Genomic DNA, 22,297 nt, shown 5'->3' with positions numbered 1-22,297 from the left:
ATTCTTACTCTAGCACAGAGTAGTAGTTTTGGCCAGCAGTGACTTCCTCCACACAGCGTGTTCCTCTGAGCACTGTGTACACAGAGGATTGGCTTGAAGAATTAATGCTAATCTTCCTTTTCTTATTTAAATTTGTCCTATTACTGTGCTGTGTTAACAGAAGACATCCCTATTCCACCTTCACAGACGGTGAAATCCTTTCTTGTGTTATGTTTAAAGCTCAGGGCGATCTCCTGGGAATATCCAATTTTGCTGTGTCATGAAAATGCTGTTTTCATTATGTCTGTATTACTGTTTCATTTTGTGGTTTTGTTTTGCCAGCATGGGACATTGTACAGATCTAATCATGGATGTGCTTAAACAGATGATCTCACACTCTGTAAAATATTAATGCATCCCTGGCTGTAAATGAAAACAACCTAATTTTAAAATAAAAAGATTAGAGAATGTCTTTGAGATTGGCAAAGGTCTGCTGGGGATTACAATTAATTTTAATGTAATTTTCTTCTTTCAGGGGAAAAAGGCAGTGCTTTACCTTGTGTGTATTTCCTATTCTAATTTTTTTCCAAGTTGGTATTGATGGGGTGGGATGAGTTCTTTGAAAGAGATACTCCAGGAGGTGCAATCACGTAGCTTATGGCTGAGTAAGCACAGGGTAATTTACAGGAAAAAGAGAAATATCAAGTCAAAGTAAAAGTATGAAGTGGTTCTGGATGTCAGGTACCCGTGAGACACGAGGTGTGTGGAGGTGTGTGGGAGGGAGCAGAAAAGGTGAGGTTGGAGGTATGGGAGCAAATGGGTTATGGGGAGGAAGGTGGAAATGTGACAGCATATTGTGAGGTGGAGGGGACCCAGCAGGATCATCAAGTCCAACTGTTAAGTGAATGGTTAGTTATGGGTACTGAAGCCACAGCCCTGGGGATCTCAGCCTGTGAAAGTTCTGTCACTTTGGCTTCCCTCGGAATGGAATGATTCTCTAATACAAATGGTCTGGCCTAGTCATGGCTCTGAAGCACCTCAGTAAACGTTTCTCTGTGTGTTCCCTGCCCAGGTTCGAACTGATGCGCATGTGCTGGCAGTACAACCCGAAGATGAGACCCTCCTTCCTGGAGATCATCGGTAGCATCAAAGACGAGCTGGACCCAGCCTTCAAAGAGGTCTCCTTCTTCTACAGTGAAGAGAACAAGCCTCCGGACACAGAGGAGCTTGACCTGGAGACTGAAAACATGGAGAGCATTCCTTTAGACCCCTCCTCCACCCTGCAACCCACTGACAAGCACTCAGGACACAAGGCTGAGAATGGCCCTGGCGTGGTGGTGCTGCGGGCCAGCTTCGAGGAGCGCCAGCCGTACGCGCACATGAACGGGGGCCGCAAGAACGAGAGGGCCCTGCCGCTGCCCCAGTCCTCGGCCTGCTGATCTCGGAGCCAGAGCCTCGCAGAAACAAAACACAAACACAGGCATTGGGGGAAGAAAGAAAGAAAATCACAATATATTCAAAAGCCTACTGTACCTCAGTGGATCTTCAGAACTGCCATAGCTGCACTTGGGAGAACCCTTTTTTCAGTAAACAAGTTGCCGTCTTTTTCTTTTTTTTTTCAATATGCAAGCAGATGTTTGTTTCAGTCAAGGACTCCAGTCATGGGGCACACAGTTGGCCTTTTAAAACTCTTAATGTTAACACTTAATAGCAACAGAAAACTTGAGATCTGATGTCTCTCTCTCCTCTCTCCTCTCTCTTCTTTCTCTTTCTTTCTGTCTCTCTTTTTGCTTCATAATGGGAAACATATCTGCGTGCAAGTTCAACCGTACAGCACTTTTATCAGATCAAAGATATTGCAGGCCAGGTGGTTCCCGGTACCCCTGCAAGCACCTGCCTAACACTGTAGGTCTTTATAAAAAAAAACATAAACAAACAAAAAAAAACACAAACAAAAAAAACCACACACAAAAAACCCTAAACTAAAAAAGACTGGATTTTTAATGTTGCTCTTTAATCTTTTTAGGAACATGTAAAAGAATAAAAAAGGGCCATCATTCGTCCAAGGCTGTTACCATTTTCAACGCTGCCAAATTTTGCCAAAAAAAAAAAAAAAAAAAAAAAAGAACTCTTTGTTTTTTGTTTTTTCTTTTTTTTTTGTTTGTTTGTTTGTTTTGTTGGTTTTTTTCTTGTAGTCATGGAAGGAGCACAGTAATCAACTGCTCTGTTCAAAACAGATCCTGACCAATATGTTCTATTCAGTCATGCACTGGTATTTAAAAAAAAAAATTTAAAAATGTCAAATTGTCTAGATCTTTTTTTTTTTTTAAACTGGACAAAATGTGATTTTTTCTTTTTTTTCTTGTGATGGAGAAGATAAAAGGGATGGGGTAAAGAACCAGCCCTCCCTCCACCCCTGTCCCCATCCCAGTGAATTCTGGACAAAACTGGCAGTGGTGAGCTAAACAAACACGTGCATTTCGTACAAAAAAAGTCCAACCGCCTGCCAAAAATGAGTTACGAAAAACCTGAAAATAAGCGGCCGAGATCTCCATCGTTGCAGCCTGCCTTCCTTCACAGGCTTGCAAGGAAAAAACACCTAGAAACATAAATTGGAGAAGACAAAAAAAAGCAGTAACCGGATTCAAGTATATGATGCTTTGTTGACCTTTTCTCTTTATTATTAAGACTTCTCGAAGGGTCTTGCAGTTCTATGTTAGACCATGGATCATTTGCATACACATTGTCTTTTGTGTCACTTTTATAACTTTCTTACGGTTCAGATACTCATCTATATGTCTGTACAGAAAAAAGCTGCTATTTTTTTTGTTCTTTATCTTTGTGGATTTAATCTATGAAAACCTTCAGGTCTGCCCTCCTTCCCTTCCCTTCCACTTCAACAAATTTTCTTATGCTTTGTACTATAGTGTGTAACTTTTACTTCCTCCCTCCCAGTAACTGATACCTTTCATATGATTTGCCATGAACTGTTTAATGCCTTTTTATAAATACATTTCCTCCTTTTTTTTTTTTTTAATTTTTTTAATTTTTTTTTTTCCTTCCCATTAGTTGTTTTACAACATCTTGGCTGTGTGGGCTACAGGGCTTTGGAGGGGGACAAGGAGAAAGAAGGGACACCCTGCACGGGAACACTCTGGCAGTGCTGTGGTGTGGTGTTTTTAAGCCCCAGTTTTCTTTCCTTCCCACTCACCTCTGCCCAGACAGCACTCGAGTCTCTTACAGTGCAAGGTGTGGTACAAACTCAGGTCAGAAACAAAAGGTTAACTATTTAGAGTACATTCTTGTTCAGTGTTTATATTCATTGTTGTACAAGGGTCCTGCCCCTCCTGCCCTCCCCGCTTGTTCTGGTCGTGGCACACATCCACCTGCCCATCCCCACACAGACACACACACACACACACACAAGTATTCTTTTTAAATTATTAGTTGGGTACAACAGCAGACACCAGGCTTTTGGGTCACCGATCCTTAAAAAGATTCTTTTAACCCTTCCACCCTGTGAACAAGTGCCAGGTGCAGCTGGCGATGCCAGGCATTCCTAGGGTGGCCATTGCTCACCTGGCTCCAGCCAGCCCCAGCTCTTCCCCTTGCTGATGGGGAAGCCTTTGTGGGGCTGCACTTCCCACCCCCATCCAAAGGGAAGCCCCGGCGCCGTTCCCGTGGGGCTGGGGGGAGCTCGGGGCCGGCGGCTTGGCTGGCAAACAGTGAAGTGTTGGCAGCTATGGAAACCTGTACAAGTCCAAGCTTGTGGCTTAAATCACAGACCAAACCTCAGAACAAAAGAAGACGAGCGAGCTTGTTTGTTCAGTTGCAGAAGCCTTGGTGAGAGGGGAAGGAGGGGCTGTCAGGAAGTCGACACCCAAGGAGTGGTACCAGTTGCTCATCTTACCTTAGTTCCAGTCTAGGCCTTTGTTTAGCACTGATCCAACCAAACGATGGCAGGAAGAGGTGGTTCTGGGATGGAAATGTTCAAATCTTTTGAGTAAGAACAATGAGTTAAAATATACTGATTGCTAGTTTTGACTGGAGATTTTAAAAAGTTTGTAGTGCTTTTTGCTTGTGTAGTTTAGGTCCCATTATCTTCTCTTGCCTCTGTCCCATAGTTATTTTTCCCTTTTGAAAATGAAAAAGACAAAAAAGTTAATTAAGAAGGTATTCTATGTAGGATTTTTTATTTATTTTTGTGATATCAGTTTAAATCACTGTAGAGATGCCCCATAATGAATTTAAATACTGAGATAAGGGTTTTAGAGTATGACAGGGGGACAGTTTTTGATTTTTTTTTCAAACATTTATCTACCTCACTCTTATTTTTTTATATGTGTGTATATAAAAAAAATACATCTCACATTTCTCAGCAGCCAATAAATGCCGTTGATACTGGTAACCTCTCACTCCATATACCACATGCTCTAGGTTCTGGAGGGGAACAGTCACTGCCTGTCACAGAGAGTCACCTCAGAATATTTGCCTCAACTCCAAGGAGTTTCTCCGATTTTTAAAAAATTTGTTGTTGTGAGGAGAAATCCAGGAGTTGTCTGACTTAGGGTTCTTTAAGGAAACAGAGGCTTTTTAATGTGCTGTCACAGCAGCCCTTGGGTCAGCAGCAAAATGCTGTGTGTTTGGATGAGTGGAAATGCAGCTGACCTGATGTGGCCAGGTCTCACTTCAATTGTGAGTATTTCCTGAAATCTGTTACAGAAATCAAATGTTTACAATGTTTGAAGGTCCAGAAGAAATACTAAAGGGAATGGTCTTTCTGTTTGTCCTGTAGAATGGACTAAGTCATTCCTGCCAGTTCTTGCTCAGATGTCACAAGCATCAAAAAGATATTTGGCTGAATCAGAACCCAAAATAAATTGGCTTATATGGGATGGCGTTGCTTTCCTGACCAAAACCTGTCACAGGCTGCTTGATGATAATATTACATCCAATTTACAGCTTTGGTCTTTGCTGCTTCTTTTTGATGAGAGCACTGATTTTTTTTTAATCTTTTTTTTCCCCAAACTAACATTGAATTGATTTCTTTTAACGTGCCAGTAAAATGTCAGTTTCTTTTTCTTCCCCTGTTTATATGCATTATAACTGTGGATTCTGATGGACCAGCCATCAAATTTTAACTGCCCTCTGACAGCGTGTAACTGGTTTACAAGCACACAGGACTAACACGAGCTTGCCATCATCTTGCTGTATAATGTTTCCTTTTTACCAGCTCTGGCAGCTGTTCGTGCAGGTGTTGGTTGTGGTATCTGAGTAATGTGGTGCTTGGCTACTTGGAGTTGTACCCGGCCTCTTGGATACACAGTGCTGTGGTTAATTACTGCAGTTTGTCTTTGGAGGGAGCGTTTCTCCGTAGTCCTGAGAAACCAGCAAAATTGGAAGTTTTCACTTGATTGGTTTGGTTTTCCATGTTTGATGATGTTCTAGTGACCTTTGGGTGCAGTGGCTGTTCCTCTCCCTTGCACATATTGATTACCACAACTGGAGATCCTCAGATCTTTCAGCTGGCTAGGAGGGTTTTGTTAAAACTGTCCAAGTTACTGGTTTGTAGAATTGTATGTAGGTGGTTTTACAATGCATTAGGAAGAAACACTAATGACATAGCATCACGAGAAGCATTTCAAAAAGCACTTCAGTAGAAGACAGCCACGAGGCCTCACGTCCGTGTGTGTGATGGCAGTCAGCTCTCCTGGACCAAACCACCTTCATGATACCATTGCATTCTGTGTTTGCAATTCAAGCTTAATTCCTTTTTTTGTTCTGTTTGTTTCCATAGCTTTTTTTGTTGTGTTTTGTGCATTTTGAATAGCTTTATTCACATGGGTTTTTCATGCAGACTTCCCTTGGACAGTAAATCGAGTTGTTTGTGCATGTGAACAACTGAGAATTAATGTTGGCTTGATAGAGTCATAATATGGTTTGTAATGTTGTTCTTCCCTGAGACCACTGGCTTGTCTGGTATGGAAAATTTATTTAGAACTTCAGCTATGTTTGAATAAAGTTAAAATAATCCAGTTTGTTTATAAATTAAACACAAAAGCCCACCCAGCCCTGAAAACCAGCATTTTGACGGATGGCACCAAGATGTTTGGATGCAGTGGGACAAGGAGCTGGCATCGCCGAGGGGAGCGGGCGGCTGCAGGCTGCCTGCAGGGCTGGGCTGTGGCTCTGTCCTGACTGGCATTGCAGGGTGCCCGTGGCAGAGGAGGTGGTTTGGTTGCAGGGAACACGACTGCTGTGCAAACACAGCCGTGCCTTTCAATCAGGTGCTTCTCGGGGGGATGCTAAACCAGAGCACGATGCACGGTGTGGAGCCACCCTGAGTGATGCCCCTGCTCCTCTCAGCTGGTGCCGAGTGCTGTGTGGTTCCAGGTGCGGCCGCACTGATGCTGCTCTTGATCTCTTAAAACAAAGCAAAGAAAGCCCAGTTTGCCCAGGACGACTGGTGCCCAGAGGGAACTGCTGCCAGGCCCTCTGGGAACTGTTGGGTACAATCAGAGTCTAAGTGAACAACACTCCTATTGTTGGTGTAACTCCATACATATATATCTATATATACATATATATATATCTGCATATGTATATCTATAATATAGATATATATCTATATTTAAACCCTTTTCATTCCATTAGTACAAGTAACACTTGTTTCCTGTTATTCTTATTTTGTTTGTCAATCGTGTATTCAGTCACTGGGCTGAACAACAGTGGAGGAAGGTGCAAGGGATCCACTCCTTACTAACCAGTGATAAAGCCAGATATTGCAACTTAACCCATGAGTAGATGTGCAGACAAGGATTGAAGAATGATGTGTAGGAACAACACGAGTGGCCAGGGGTGCTGAAGATACAGAACTCAAGTAGAGAGGAGGGCTTCAAGGGACACCTCTGTTCAGAACTGGTTGCTCAGGGGTGCTGAGCAGTCTCTGCCATGGAGCAGCTGGGTCAGTCAGCACGGAGGAGTTTGTGGGGAGACACCTGAAAACGAAGGACGCAGCAGTGGGGATACAGAGACACAGGGCTTGGCAGAAGTTTGAGGTAGTATCCTGAGCTTAATCTGCAGGACAGCATCCGTGCTGAGGTGTCACAGTTGTGATTGCTGGTACTTGTAACTGAACCTCTGGACGTTGCAGCTGGAGCAGTAAATTCCTTGCCAGGAGCGTGACAGTGGTTGGTCATCGGCCTGTACGGATTGGTCTCGCCTACAGTCAGCCTGTTCTGCAAGTACCTTAGGACTTCACTAGTTTGTGTGTGTGCATATGCGTGTGTGCTCATATATATTTTTTTGGGTATGCGTTCTGTTGATTAGTAACCATTAATTAGCATTTTCAATAGGGCTTTAAGTCCAGTAGATTACGGGTAGTCAGTTGACGAAGATCTGGTTTACAAGAACTAATTAAATGTTTCATTGCGTTTTGTAAGTACATAGAATAATTTTATAAAATGTTTGTAGTTTATAAATGCCTAAAATATAATTTAAGGGCACTTTTCTGTGTCTGTGTGTGGGTGTGTCTGTCTGTGATCAGTTTTTCCATGGTACCAGTTACTAGTTAGCTTTACAATACGCCAAAAAGGAATCGCTGACTCGTCCAATTCATGGCTTGTCCCTCTCCCCCGTCCCGCCTAAGCTTTGTGACCCAGCATACAGCGAGTGAGTAAAGGAGGTGGGAAAATGTTCTGTATCTTCAGTATCCTGGTCTTCCAGAGCCCTCTGGTTGGGGTGGGATCATCTTACCTGGTCATTTCACTTTGCTGTCTAGGGCAGTTACCTTCATGGATGACAGGAACCTCACTGGTCAGGGAAACAGAGCGGGGTTTGCTGCTCCCCCGGCTCTCGGGGCTGCTCGGCACCTGCGCCACGGGGGCCTCGTGCTTGGAAGGATGAGACTGCATAAGGGAAAGAGGGAAGGTGGTTTTGGGGAATTGAAGAACTCTCTGCAAATTTCTTACCACTTTAAATGCTTGCGTGCAGCCCCTAAAGCTGTTGAGCACCATTGGAAGGTTTGTTGAAATGAGCAAGGCAGGATCCCTATTTATTGTTATTTAAAAATCTTGAAGATCCAACCTCTCTGCTGTGGACAGGGACACCTTTCTCTTCTTCTGTTTTCTGAACCAGTGAGGTTTGAGATGAAAGGATTGGCCAGAGTTTGTCTACCTCTGGGACAAAAAACTAGAAAGTGCTAAGGAATGGATGCAGTTGCAAATACATTTTCCAATTTTTCTTGTTTAGATTTTTTTTAAGAGAAAATTAAACAATAAAGTGGCCAATTTATTACATAAAAAGACTTGCTGTGTATAAATTATTCCTAAAGAAATTCCTGTGTTTATATTAAAATGAATCAGTAGATAAAAAAAATTTCAAAATGTTTTTGTATATTCTGTTGTAAGAATTTATTCCTGTTATTGCGATATACTCGGGATTCTTTACATTATGAAAAGAAGAAACTTTGTCTATTTTGAATGGCTGAAGCTAAGGCTCCTTTAGTTTCTCTTACTCTGCTTTTTTCTAGTAGTTTCAGTACTACATGATTTAAGTTAAATAAAAGAATTCTGTATGCATTTGCTTGTTTCTGATTTTGTTGCTCCTTATGCAAAGCAAGTACAGGTTAGAAAAATCAGAGTAAAGCTGCTCTGGTTTTCCTCTGCCCTTTCTGGCTGCATCTAATTGAGCTACTCTTAATAGGAGTCAGTACTGCCATTGTTTGGTTGAAATCAAAAGCATTTTCATCCAGAGACACTGAGCTTTTGGATCCTTCATGGCTGAGATTTGAGTAATTTTGCACGAGGTGGTTCCTGTGAATAAGGTGAGCATTGTTATTTATTTACCTGCAGAGCAATCCCCATGTGAGGCATTCGGCCAGCCAGCACCTGGCTTCCAGCTTTCTGTAACACTGGAAAAGGCAGTGGCAAGAAAGCAAGCATTATCTTGGCATTTCCAGTTCCTCAGACTCTTGGCATCGACGTGTTGACTAAATCAAGGCTCAGTGGTGGCCCGAAGCCCCAGCAGCTCTGTGCTGTTACGTTTGACTCTTGTCCTTTTTACTGATGGTGCTTCAGGAACAGGCTTTTGTTTCCCTCAAGAAATCCCAGGTGTCCAGACTGAGTTGCTGCTGTGCTGTTCACTGGGTGATTTCATCTTGTCCTTGTGTCCTGGCAGTAGGATTTCAGAGGAGAGCATGGACATTCCCTGTGTGCTGAAGGGCAGTGCTGTGGCTCTCTGTGGTACCCAGCACTTCTGTACGGAGCTGTTTGAGATGTGGAGGAGTCTGAGCCCATGTTTTACAGGTTGGGATCTCCTTTGGTGCCTGGTCTGTAGGTAACCTCACATGCCCTGACCCTCCCCACAGCACAGTGCTTCAGGATTGCCTCTCTTGGGACAGGTTTGCTGATGGATTTGCCTTTAGGCTGTGCTATGTGGAAGAACTATGGGGTTTTTCCCTTGGGACAGGCACTGAGATTTGGGGAAAGTGGTAGTTTTGGGTTGAAACTCAAGTTAACAAGAGTATTATAGATCCTGCTGGTTTCCAGTTTTCTCTGAAGTCACTCTGGGTCAGAGCCTGTTGCTGATGTGGAAAGCAGCATCTACAGCAGGTCAGTAAGACAGAATTGTAAAACTTCACAAACCAGAAGTCCCAAGTGTGTTCTGGTTTCTCCCATACCCACGTTTTTTGTGGGCTGAACTCTGGACTCAGACAGGGGCTGAGGGGGATTTCTTTTACATCCATCCCGTGCTGAATTCTTACAGCTGTGACCATCTATCCGGGGTCAGCAAATTTTTATTGATGGCTTTGTAACCAACAGAACCGGGATTAAACATCTAAAATATTTTCAATCCAGTTTCACACTTTCTGAAATCTGAACAACTTTATTGGTAGTAATATGAACCACCAATCATTTGTTTTTTTCCCCTCAAGCCTTTTGTAAGAGATGCAAACGGTTGGTTGGGTTTTGCAAGAAAAATTCACTGAAAATAACATGGGCTATAAGATCCTTTGTGTGGGGGTTTTCAATAATCTTTTGATCTGCTTCATTTAAGAGGTAAAGAATTGCATTCTAAGAAATGATCATTTTTTTCCCTCTGTGATCCATCTCTCTTTGTTCCCCACACTGTTCTAACATTGCTAAGATAATGGTCTGTAATGCTTTTCCTAGAAATTCTGCTGTTACCGACTCAGATAATGGAGGGACGTGGATGAAAGCAGCTCTTCCATTGCCATAATACAGAGAAGTGTAGTAGGTGTAATCACAGATGTACCTGCAATATTAAGAGCAAAACAAAACCAAAAACCTGAATTAAGGCTCAGTAAACCTTGATTAAATTTAAATATTCTAAGTAGCCAAACCAGATCTGGTTTCTGAAATTATTAAGAACATATTTGCTTAGTGAATAAAGGAAATGCTGAAATAAACCAAGTTTGAGAAACAAATGTTGCTTATCTGATGGTTTGGTTTCTCAGACACCCACCCACAAAGAACTTTAAATAAAAAAAAAAAAAATCACAAGACAGGCATTCTTGTGGGGTGGGAAAGGTAACACACCCTGCTGGAAATTACAACCATGTAACACAGTTTTTGGTTAAGTCATAAAATCTCCCTGTCTGAATGGATTCTTCTTATCATCTCACCTTTTAAAATTCAGGTGCAAATCTTGAATTTAAAGGCTAGTATTAGCTGATTTTATTTTAAAGAAATAAAAATTACTGTTTTGTTTTCCTTTCCAGTGAAGAATAACTAGCATAGTAGAAAATTGCTTCAGTGCTACTGGAACACATGATGAGATCACAGGCCTGGTTCTAACTGTACCTGTAATTGTTGTTCTCCACTGTATCTATTTACATTTTGTATCCCTCCCAGTTGAGAAAAATAGATTAAAATCTGCTACTAGTCAGTATTGCCTTCAGACTCTCTTAATAGCTGAGGTTTACTGGAGTTGCTCATCACAGGGTGTGCTATGTTGGAACTTGTTTCTTTTGGAATTTACAAATCTATGGAAAAGTATCTACTGGCTGTAGTTTTTCATGAAGGCTGTTTTACATAAAATTTAAATTCATCCCGATTTCATACTTGTGCCCCTCTGAAGACTTTGCTTTGGGGTGATCTTGGTTGGAGGAGAGGTCATGGCAAAGATTCTCCAGGGTTAAATGAGCTGGTTGTTTCTGTGAGCCCCTGATGCATGATGTTTACCTTCCTGCATCTCTGGAAAGGATGATATCAATCCCTTCCACTGAGATGTTTTTCCAGAGAGTCTTCATATTAATTGTAGATTCAATCTTTTCTGGGCCATCTAGCACACAGCAGGCACCTTCTGGGTGAAAACCACAAGCATCCCTCTCGTGGTAGCCTTTGTTCTTCCCACACTGCTCCAGGATGATGAGTGCTGTGGCAGATGAAGCCAGCCCGACGTGAACTGTAAGCTGTTTTTTCCCACCAGAGTGAATAACAGGAAATTAAAAATGAGACCTGTTTTTTAAAAACATGTGATGCAAAATTGCCAAGCATTATATGAATTACTGGCTTCAAGATGGGGGGGAGCCTTGCTCATGTCTAAAGAAAACTTTGATAAGAGATTATAAATGAGTACCAAATTAGGCTGTAGTTTTTGTTGTGTCTAGTCAGGACTGCAGAGCTGCAGTATCTTTTTTGCAGTTTATGGTAGATATTTTCCTTCCCTTTGTTCAGCATCAGTTTGCTGTTTAACTGGCACAGGGTTAAACCAGCATGCTAATTAGTGTGTGCTCTGAATTTCAGCTTGGAGCCTTGATCACAGTTTCAATATTCACTTTCCAGAGTTGTTTGATGTTTTGCAATACTCTCTTGGAGGTTTTTTCATTGTATTCAGGGGAGGGGAGGAAATTGTGTAACTTCATCATTACCCACCAGTGGCTGAAGAGTTGTCCATATCTTGCAGACTCGCTCCTTTGCTTTTTGGTAAACCACTGGCAGCTGCATGATCTGGAGATCGATGTTTTCACCAAGGCCTCTCTTGGACAGCTCCTGTGTTTACAAAAAAGCCATCAAGGACTGAAGGAGCATTGGATTTCTGACTATGATAAAGAAACTGGGCTGATTCAACCGAGAAAACACCAGAAAGAGCAACACCTTAGCCCATGGTTCCTGAACATTGGTCTGCAATGAGATTTGTTTTGTGGTTGCTCCTTCTCTTTTAACTGGAAGAGACTAAAATGTGCTAACAGTTTCCTAATATCATGTCTGTCCGTGTGGAGCCATTGTTGTGTTTTCCAAGAAGATGCTCAGTCTCCAGTGGGTAGGAGGGGTTATTGCTTTGGGACTGGTCCCTGGGGAACCATGAGACAGCATCTCTCAGAAAAGCTCCACTCTTGAAAGCATCTAAAAAGGCTTTGCTGTAAATAAGAGCTGTTTCTCTGAAAGATCTGGTAGAAAAACTGCATTGCCAAGAGACAAAACCAAGGAGAATTCACCTTAAGCATGACTTTTTCACTCCAGGGGCATGACATCTGCTGGCTTGACCAGGTTCAGGTAAGCTGTGCTGAAGGTCACTGTCAACACGAGGAAGTCACATTTAGAATGAGTCTTAGAATGTTTCTCTAGTAGAAGGAGATGTCACTTCTCTGTCAATTATGTACAGTTAGATTTCCACACAGGACAAATTTTCCCAAAGAAATATTATGCCCAGAACTGAGTGAATGGAGTAAAGGCACCCTTCAAAGCAGCAGGTTGGTCAAGTGGTTGGAAGATGGTTTGGAGAAGAAATGTCACATGGTGATTTCAGCAGTGGAACAGGGCAAACAAACAGGGCATAGGCCTCAGCAGAAGGTAAGAAGCTGCACTGGCAGGATGCAGAAGGAATTCATCTGAGGTGGGAAGCTTTGTCCCAGAAAAGTAGAATGGTGACTGAAAATCCCTGTTCCATTTGAGTAAATCATTACCAAAGGATGGTACAGGTTAAGTTTTTAAGGGGGCACAGGCAAAAATGGAGGTGTCTGATTAGCCCAAGAGACCTGTAACTGTATTCAGTGTCATTGTCTTCTCAGGTTTTTGTTTCTCACTCAGGGTTCCCATGTGGATGAGCCCACAGTTTGGGAAATTTGCCCCTCAACACTTGCTTCCTATATAAACTGTTCCAATTTTCTTGTCAGCGGAAGCATTGATTAGCTGTGCTCAATAAACTATTTGACACAAGCAAGGAAACAATGCCTGCAGGGAAGTAAACACATTTGGAGAACAGTGCCAGCCTTTTTTCCTGTGGGCGCTGACAGTCTTTGAGAGCCCATTGCATCATCTCGCTGAAGAATGCTGTACTGTGCCTGAGCCTCCGCACAAGAAAACCCCAGCTGGTTCACAATCAGCATTTTCTTTTCCAAAGCATTTTTAATTTTTACATTTAATGAGATTCTTTCTTTTAAACTATAAGGCTTAGAGGACTTGACTACCCCTAACTTTGGTGCAGAACGTGGAGACCCAAAGCCAGCTGTAATGCTGTTCTCCTCTCGTGCTCTCCAGGTCAAGACATTCTGTTGTCACCAGCTGCCATGGCAGAAACACACAGAAATACTTTTGTGCAGGACCAAACCGAAGTTGGCCAATAGCTAATGGCTGAGAATTTGTGTTAAAGGAAATTGGTTCTCTATGTCCTAAGCAGCTTCAGCATGTTGTGAATAATGTGTATTACTGTGTTGTCTAACAATCCCAGCCATGGGCTTACACCCTGTTAGACCAGATGTTGTGTAAACATGGAGCAAAAATATAAAAAGGTTATTCCTTGTCTCAGCCTTAACCAGAACCAATTTTGCATTTAAGGTGGGAGACTGAAGATGGTTAGAGGAGGATAACTGCACCTGGTAACTAGAGCTCACACTGGTGAGTGAATTCAGTAAACAAGTGCCTGTCTTTTGTAGTTGAAACAGGAAATGAAATTTCAAAGGAGGAAAAAAGTTTTGGAGGACTGTTTTGTGGGAAAAGTAGTTAGAAAGAAAACATGAAGATTCTTTTCTGGGAAGTTCTTCTAGAAGGAAGAAATCCAGCATTATCAGCTGCTGACCTTGAGCTGTTGTGAGCTGTGGTCATAGTCCTGGTCCACTGATGTTCTGGCCCAGAGAGAAGGGATTTACACAGCACTATGCTCAGGTTGGTGCAGGAAACACTGTGTGTTGGAAAAGCTTGAACTTCTGGGAAACTCCAGAAAACATCACTGCTCAAAAAACCTAATTTTGTCTGAGTTCTCGCTGATTTGGGCTGTTGTTTGCTGGTTTCATGTGTTAATTTTGTGAACTGCTTGTGTTGGTACAGAAAGGAAAGCAGAAGGTTTCAGTTGCCCCAGCCAGACTGCAAGTACATTGCAAACCAAGGTGTTTTGTGTGGCAGGTTAGTGGGATTTTGTTTTGGTTTTGGTTAAGTTGTTGGGTTTTTTCCTAATCCTGTAGATAACCTTCTTAAAACTTCAGGGATTTAAGAAAGTTCCAAAACATAAATGAAGGCACTAAATAGCAATGTCTTAGTTTCACAGATGATGAAACTAAAGCAGAGAGGGAGAGAGACAGATTAAATGACAGATTTCCAAACACCACATGGTCAGTGGCAGGATGAAAAACTGCTCTGGGAGATCTGATCCTCATCTCCTGATAGCAGACAGAGTTCCCAGAAGCAGTTGGAAATGTGACCTGTTCTTTGCACTAACAGTTTAATTACTATGAATGTTGTCACTCAACTTACATTTGTGCCCTATTAACTGGAGACTTTGACCTTGATGGTGGAGTGCCCTGATAGGTCATTTTGCTGCCAAGCTGCAGACAGGACTTTCTGGAGGAGACATAGCAACAGGGTTGGATCAAGGGTTATTAGGTGGGACCATCAGTCTGTAGCATGAAATAAATAAACCAGGGGATCAGGGATTCTGAAGGTCCCATGTAGTGCTGCAGCACTAACACATCATGGTAACTCAGTGTGAACTCAGTTAGCAAATGCAGAGTAAATATCTGGTGGTGTTTTCCTTTAGTGAGAATGTCCTGCACTTCCAGAGTTAAAAGTGTTGCTGGCAGAGCTTTTGTGCCTATTTTAGGAGGGTATTTCAGGTGAATGAAGTTATGAGAACCATGAAAAACTTAGTGAGACAGGTTTCTAAAAGATAAGCTGTCTTTCTAGTGCTAGACAACCATGCTGGGCCAGGTGATGGTGTCTATACGAGCTCTGAAGCTTTTCTCCATTACCTTAAATTGACTGTGGTTTCAAGTCCATTTGATCCCCTTTCCCTGAACACTCAAGGGGCACCTGCTGAGCAACAACAACTCCATGGATGAAGAATGCAATGCTGATGAATGGCTTGTGTGAGAGTCTCTGTCATGAGAACGTGGGTCCATGCAAAAACGATGGGGTATTCCTCATGTTCTTGGAAAATTGTATCTTCATATTCTTAAAGAGGAAATTCAGGACAAATACTATTTTTAAACCAGTAGATATAGAGATTTGTAGAGTTTTACTCACATTTATCATTGGATTCCTGAGGACTTCTAGGGAAATTGGCTTATTCACCAAAAAGGCCGTAGTAATACATAGTTAATTTGTAAGAGAAATAATATTTTTCTGCATGCCCAATGAGAACATAGAAGGAGTGTAGCTATTGGAATGGGCTATGTGCTTATAGGATCAATCTCTGATCCTCCCTACAGCAAGAAGAGAGGTCAGGAGCACAGCTGACCCCATCAGCAGCATCTTGTGGAGGAGCTTAATGAAGCAGTTGTGAGCAAGAGCAAGTATTGCTCACAGAAGGGCAGCCATAGTTCTTTGGCAAAGGATCCATTTCAAAAGCATGGAGAGTGAGGCTATGCTTTGGAATTAGGACACTGGGACTGTTAAATGTATATTTACAGGATTTCAGATGCTTTTGGTATGAGGACCCTTCTGGGATGTGAACTTTTAGACTGAGTGTATCAGCATTACATCATCACTGAAGGTGCCATGGTATCCAGGCTTTTGATAAACACCTACTTTATTTTGAGGTAATAATTAGGATGGTTCTGGGTAATGCTATAAAGGCATTAAGACTTACCAGTCATATTTAGAAGGTCTGATCTGGCTGCTCAGTACGTTCTTGAGGATGAATTTGAGTGCACACTTGCGTGGTTCACAGCAAAGAGACTTGGCAGGAGGGTTTTATGTCACCCCAGTGATCCATGCAGGTGCCCCAAGCCAAGACAGGATTACTTCCAGATGTAAATACTAAATTTTGCTATCTTTAATATATGTGCATAAGCTTCCTGAAGATAATAGGGCTACTCCTATGAATGAGGCCAATAGAACAATACTAAGAGATTGCTATTTAGTGTGGAGAAGCCTATCGAAATTCAAAGTACTTCCAGATTTGCAGCAAATTTCTCTGAATTAACCACCTTTGCCAGGGAGTAGGAAACCAAAGCTGCATCCCCAGCCTGAATACAAATTAATTCCACATAGAGGGTGCCACATCAGAGGGAAATGGATTTGTTCTCCTCCATGCACAGGGACTGACATCTGTTTTGTTATGGAATGCTGTGGCCCTTGTTATGTAACTCCCTGGCATAGCCAGCTCATGGCATTGTTACAGAAAACTCATCCCATCGGTGCATTCTTGCTCGAGGCTGTTTTGCTTGCAGATAAAGAACATGCTCTATTTTCAGCCAGAAGAGGATGATCTTGCACCCAAAATTAGAACCAATAGGAATCAGGAAATAATGAGCAAGAACACTGTCAACTGACAAATATTTGTGGTTTAGGGCACATGTCAAGTTGGAGTTAAGATAATTTATGGGTCTCCTGTCATGATTGGGGTGTGGAAAGGTATCACAGTATTTTTGTTTCTTGTTAGCCTACAGGGATAACATCCCTCATGACTTGCAAGGGGCAATAGATTTATTTTACCAAACACCAAGCTGCACTCAGCATAATTCACCCAACAAAGCTAGAATAGAAAAGATGTATGTTTTGATGGAATTGCTATAGCTCTGGTCTTTGGAAAAACATACTGGCTCGTTGTTTTGCAACCATCTTGGCTTGAGTGCACTTCATTTTCAAAACAGATATTCAGTAGCTGTCACCAAAGTTTCTACAATGGTTATAGTCCTGTAGAGCCATCACCTTTATGTCATTATTAATACTTTCCTATAGCTGACTTTCTCATTTCAGTGTCTAAAAGAATTAAAAAATGTATGGACTTGTTTCAGTCTTCATAATAGAACACAGTCCCCTTGGTTTGTTTTACATGTCCTGCTTTCTATTTTACTAGTATTATCTCTCATTTCTTGCACATTTTGGACCAATGCTCCAATTTAATTTTAATACTTTGACTGTTCCCCCATTAGTTTCAGATTTCATTGTGTAACCTTCTGTCTACCTTGGGATTGCTAAAATCTTATGTGAAAGCCCTCTCACAATAACTCTGTTCTTAGTACCTTATGAGAGTAAATGAACTCTAGGAAAGGCTGTTGTCTGTGACAGGGAGAATGAATCAGTTGATGCTGAAAGCCAGGTATCCAAACCATGTCTTTGTATCCCCCAGCTACATTTGTTCTAATACACAGATTTGGGAAACAAGCAGGAATTTTCAAGACTGTGTCTGAGACTTGTTACTGCCAGTCAAGGTGTATGGAGGAAAAAAATACTCTCTGAATGACCTTGTTTTCAATTTAACTGTAGATTTCACTGTCATTTAAAAGTGGAAGCCAAAGCTGAAATGTGAACTCACAGTTTGAACTGGCACAGTTTAGGTTCTGTATTCCTGAAGCAGGCAGTGAGAACTCAATAGGCTACACTTGTGGGAGAAGGAAATCACCTCACACAGGATAAAATGAACTGTGGTAGGAGAGATGATCAGTTTGCTGAAGACAGACATAACCTGTGGCATGTGCAATAGTTATAGAGAAGGCACCATGAGTAAAAATAATTTTTTAAAAATAATTAATTTTGAAATGCTTAAATAGCACCAAAAATAATGCAAGTAAAATAATACTTCACTTCATTACCCTTTCTGTTCCATGTTGGGTGTCTGCTCCATGAGGCACAATTCTGTTTAATGGGTCATGAAAAGCCTAAAACCAGATTGTGTTGGGATGTCTAAAAAATAAAATGCCTCCCTCCTTTTTTTTTTTATGCCTACCTTCACTGCTTCCCAGCTAGAATTGACCAGGTATTGTCTGAAAGGACCAAAACCTGAAAAGAAAAAACGAAAGGTGGTTTTAACCTGTGCTTAATCTGTAATTGCAGATAAGTTGCTGATGTGTGCACACACATATTTGATCTTTATCTTCCTATTTTTGGTTATAGAGGTTGAGTTTTTTAGATAGGATTTAGCTTTTATAACACTTAAGGGAATACTATTTTCAATTTGTATATTCACTGATAAAATAACTAATCCTGCAATCTTCATTCATGTCAAGGCTTTCTTAAGAGAGAGCCTTAACTGGAGCTGGTTAAATTTAGTGGAACCAATAGGACAGATCATGTAAATGACGATTTTGGGAAAGGATCATCATCCATAGAAATACCACTAATAAAGCTATGGTGTTAAATACTCCCGGGTCACAGTTAATGTATCATTCTTATTGTTAAAGCTCATGAAGATGAAGACATGCATATTTAATGAAAATGTTTGAAAGAGTAAAAAATATTTAATTTGTGATTTATTTTAATTGCAAGTAATGAAAACTTACAGTTTTCTATCTGGGAAAATGTGCTTTTTTGTGATGCTAGGAAAAATGTCTTCACTTTTTCCCCAAGGAAAAGAGGAGAAAAGGGAAAAGAACATTTTGACTCCAAAGTATTACATTCAATTTTATGCATCTTTTTTTGTGAAAGGATTTTTTTTAATAAAAAGGGAAAATACCTAATTTTGAGCAGATGGGCATTTTGTCATTAAAAAAGTTTGATGGAAAACTCCCACTATCTTTATTAATCTCAATTAATGTTCTCAATCCGGAATGTTGCCAAGTCCTAGATATTGGGTGTCAGGAAAATGAGTTTGTGAAATGGTTTTAATGCTATAACTCTTAAATATTTAAAATCCTTAAATGGACAAGTAAATACTTGACAGCAGATGATTGCCATTTTGCACAGTGAAAGCTACTTGTATGTGGAGACAATTAAGCCTAAATGCAGACTTGTGACAGCTTAATTAGTGCTAGACTTTAAGCATTTCTCAATTTGTTAATATTTATTTCATAACTGCTCCATCTTTTCTCTTTAATGTTATGAAAAGCTTATATTTTTGACAATATTTTCTCCAGGCTTGAGTTTCTCCTATGGTGAGGGAACAAATGGTGCTCATTTCATGTTTCCAGGAAACATAAAACCCCATTAGTCCCACTCTGCTTTGAGAGCAAAATTCGGGTGGCACCTGCTCCATTTTGGAGCTGCAGTTGTACAAGTTTCTGTTCCTGCGTGTGCAGAACTGCAGAATTATAATAAAGTTATTAAGTAGCTCACAATAAAACACTTGTGTCAGTGGTGGCCCTAAGAAACTACCGCTTAAGATAAAATTGCTATGAAAAATGTCTGAATGTACAAGAGTTTTGCTGCAATACCTGCAGCCATGTGGAGAGGTAACTGGCTGAATGTTACTGGGCTCCATATAATAAACTGGGCTCCCTGCCAGCAGGTTTATATTCTGAGCAGGTGAAAATGTGACAGAGACATGCGATGATAATCTCTGTAGTAGATTAAAGATGCACATGTGTCTTAACTAGTCTAAAGCTTTTTGACCAAGGAGATTTCTGGACATAAATGGTGATCTAAAGGGAGGAAAAAACTAACAGGGTGCTAAGAGTGCTCCCAACAAGGGTATGTGCCATAAATATCATAGGAAAGAACCAGACTGTCAGCCTTTTAGGAGGGTAGCAAAAACCTCTTGCCCTCTCCTGCACTCCCAACTCATCTGTAGTTACGTCTGGAGCAAGCCAGACTAGTTCTGCCCATCTTGTAGCTATTAAAAAAAAAAAAAAAAGTTTAATTGAAAACAGCAAGATGCAAATCTCTTTGATGTAGCTTCACCCTCGCTCCTATATCCTCAGATGACCTGCAGTGGAAAATTATCCAGCAACTCACATGTCAAGATATGTGTAATGATTGCCCTTAGATGAGCCAGTGGCAACAAGAGGAACAGCGAGCAGCAGCATTCCTTAGGAGCTTTAACCTTTTAAAGCTCAGCACTCTCTGAGCTGGTGGTTCTGCCTCTGAGATGCTGCACTAGCTGGAGCCAGCAAGAGAAACTCCAAATTTGGTCCCTTGTGCTGCATGTTCAGGCATGTTCCTTTGGTATATTTAAATGGAATGGTTTAGTTTAGCAGTGATGAGGCAGCATCTCCTGTTTAAAACTCCCTTACCTTGCCATGAAACTGAGCCCCTGAAAGTTGCCATGTGCTGCTCTAATTCTGGACACTGACTGTATGACATTGTGATGCAACCTGGTTTTCTTGCTTCAGAGCTTCCTTTGGGTAAGCTTTATCTAATAGTAGCCTGCACTGCCTTGAGCTATGTGGTTTGGATCAGAGAGAATGTCAACAAAGATTAAAACATGGAGAGAATGAACAACAAACCAAACTGGATGGCACTAAAGAGGGCAGACTGCAGTCTGTTTCCTCTGACATGCATCTGATTTTTCTTAGGAAGGCACAGCAAGTTTTTTTCCATTTGGAAATGTTAGTATGACCATTTGCTACTCTTTTTCCTTCCAGGAAACTGTTTATGACAAAGATCAAGCATGCATGCATACCATCTTTGGCTCAAAGAATAAAATAAAAATCTCACCAGTCACCACGACAGTGTTGGAATTTGAATCCATGAAATCTATGCTCCAGAAGGTAGAATCTTCTTGTCTTTCACTTCCAAACAGTATTAAAATTCAGGTATCTATCTCTGGCAAACTTCATTTGGGGCACCTTTTTTCTTCCAACTGTGATGAGTCTGGCTTCATATGACAAGGATGATTTGTGACTCATGTAACTTTTAAAGCAAAAATTATTACGTCTCTATTAAAGATAGAAGTCTGACTGGCTGACTGGGACTGCCCCAAACTCTTTCCTTTCCCAGGCATGGAGTATTTAGAAGAAGAGGAAAAGCTTAAAGACATTTCTTTCAAAATATCTAGTGATATTTTTATCACTTGTCTATGTGCAAGTAAACAGAAAATTAATTGAATCAGTTTGATTATATCTCTGTGGGTATTCTGTTTTTAGCAGTTGTAATTCACTTTAATGGTGAGGAATGACAACTACAAAAACTTATCTGTCCATTTCCACTGTTCTTGGACTGTTTTTACTAACTTAAGCTCAGGGGTAACTTCACCGTTCCTCTTCACAGCACTTCTCTGATTTACTACTCTTGATCTTTATCATCAGCTTGTTATGAAAGAGTCCAAGCACTGTACACTTTTCAAACCAAACACCAACAAACCAACACCAACAGGAAAACGTGTGTATTTGCTAACCCAAAACATATCCTTTAACAGGCAGCACGTTAGAAAATCTCACTCCAACTTGCAAGGTCAGAGGAACTCTAGAAGCTGGGCTGTAGCTTGCTGAAACTGGTGAGTTTAATAGCTGGTCTGTCTTTATTAAAGTGGAGCCTGAGAGCCAATGGGGGGGGGGCTGAAATCAAAACATATGCACATTGTCACTGCCCAAAACAAAAGCATATGCAAGTTCTCTAGGGAATTATAACTATGTGGGCAGAGGGTTTCACTGGGTCTTGTTTTGAGTAGGAAGTGTGTGTGTGTGTGTGTGTGTGTGTGTGTGAGAGAGAGAGAGAGAGAGAGAGAGAGAGAGGGAGGGGAGAAATAAGCTAAGAATAGAAAGCTACTATATTATCTCAAGAGAGCTGATAATTGTGAGACCTTAGGGGAAAAAAAGAAATATCTCTGAAGAAATCCCTTGGGTTGGGTGGTGGCTGAATGAGGTTTGGAGCTATGACCTGTGTCTGTCATTTAAATTGTCCTGTGCTGAGACACACACACACACAAAAATAAGTGTGGATTCTCTTTATTTAAAAGACTGATTCCATCATCCTTTTCTTCCCCTGACTAACACAACTTGCAGAATTAACTTTTGCTGGCTGCTGGGGCTGAAGGAGCTTCTAATACAGGAAACAGAGCTTTCTGTAGCTTTAAGTAAGATGAAATTTGCCACTGGCAACACTGAATTATTTTTAAAATCCTATAGACCTTCATATTCCTATGTCAATCAAGACTTTTATCCATTAATTTTTCTGCTTGACCAGCCATTAAAACACTTTTTGTGATTCTGAACAGGGCAATGATATACCAGTCTTCTCATAGTTATTTTTGATTTGTGCTGGTT

General features: G+C 41.1%; 2 protein-coding genes across 4 annotated transcripts in view; one reads left to right on the top strand and one right to left on the bottom strand.

Annotated features, from left to right (window-relative positions):
- IGF1R (insulin like growth factor 1 receptor) overlaps positions 1 to 8,558 on the top strand; it is a 171,871-nt gene extending 163,313 nt beyond the window's left edge. For both annotated transcript variants that reach the window (XM_014874577.2, XM_014874575.2), the window contains exon 21: positions 1,052 to 8,558. In XM_014874577.2, coding sequence (XP_014730063.1) covers positions 1,052 to 1,418 — 367 coding nt within the window. In that variant the 3' untranslated portion in view covers positions 1,419 to 8,558. The remainder of the gene's footprint in view (positions 1 to 1,051) is intronic.
- PGPEP1L (pyroglutamyl-peptidase I like) overlaps positions 7,521 to 22,297 on the bottom strand; it is a 31,251-nt gene continuing 16,474 nt past the window's right edge. Inside the window, exons 2-5 of one of the 2 annotated variants that reach the window (XM_088172646.1) lie at positions 18,106 to 18,158; positions 11,877 to 11,993; positions 11,184 to 11,413; positions 7,521 to 10,254 (exon numbers count right to left, since the gene is read on the bottom strand). In XM_088172646.1, the coding sequence (XP_088028772.1) occupies positions 10,053 to 10,254; positions 11,184 to 11,413; positions 11,877 to 11,993; positions 18,106 to 18,158 (602 nt within the window). In that variant the 3' untranslated portion in view covers positions 7,521 to 10,052. Of the gene's footprint in view, positions 10,255 to 11,183; positions 11,414 to 11,876; positions 11,994 to 12,439; positions 15,392 to 18,105; positions 18,159 to 22,297 lie in introns of those variants that run through there. The other variant, XM_088172647.1, reaches the window with a different exon arrangement.

This window comes from Sturnus vulgaris, chromosome 13, assembly GCF_052056855.1.
Source record: "Sturnus vulgaris isolate bStuVul1 chromosome 13, bStuVul1.hap1, whole genome shotgun sequence".
NCBI lineage: Eukaryota > Metazoa > Chordata > Aves > Passeriformes > Sturnidae > Sturnus > Sturnus vulgaris.
Note: the sequence above shows the minus strand (reverse complement) of the source record. Positions and strands in the feature narration are given on the sequence as shown.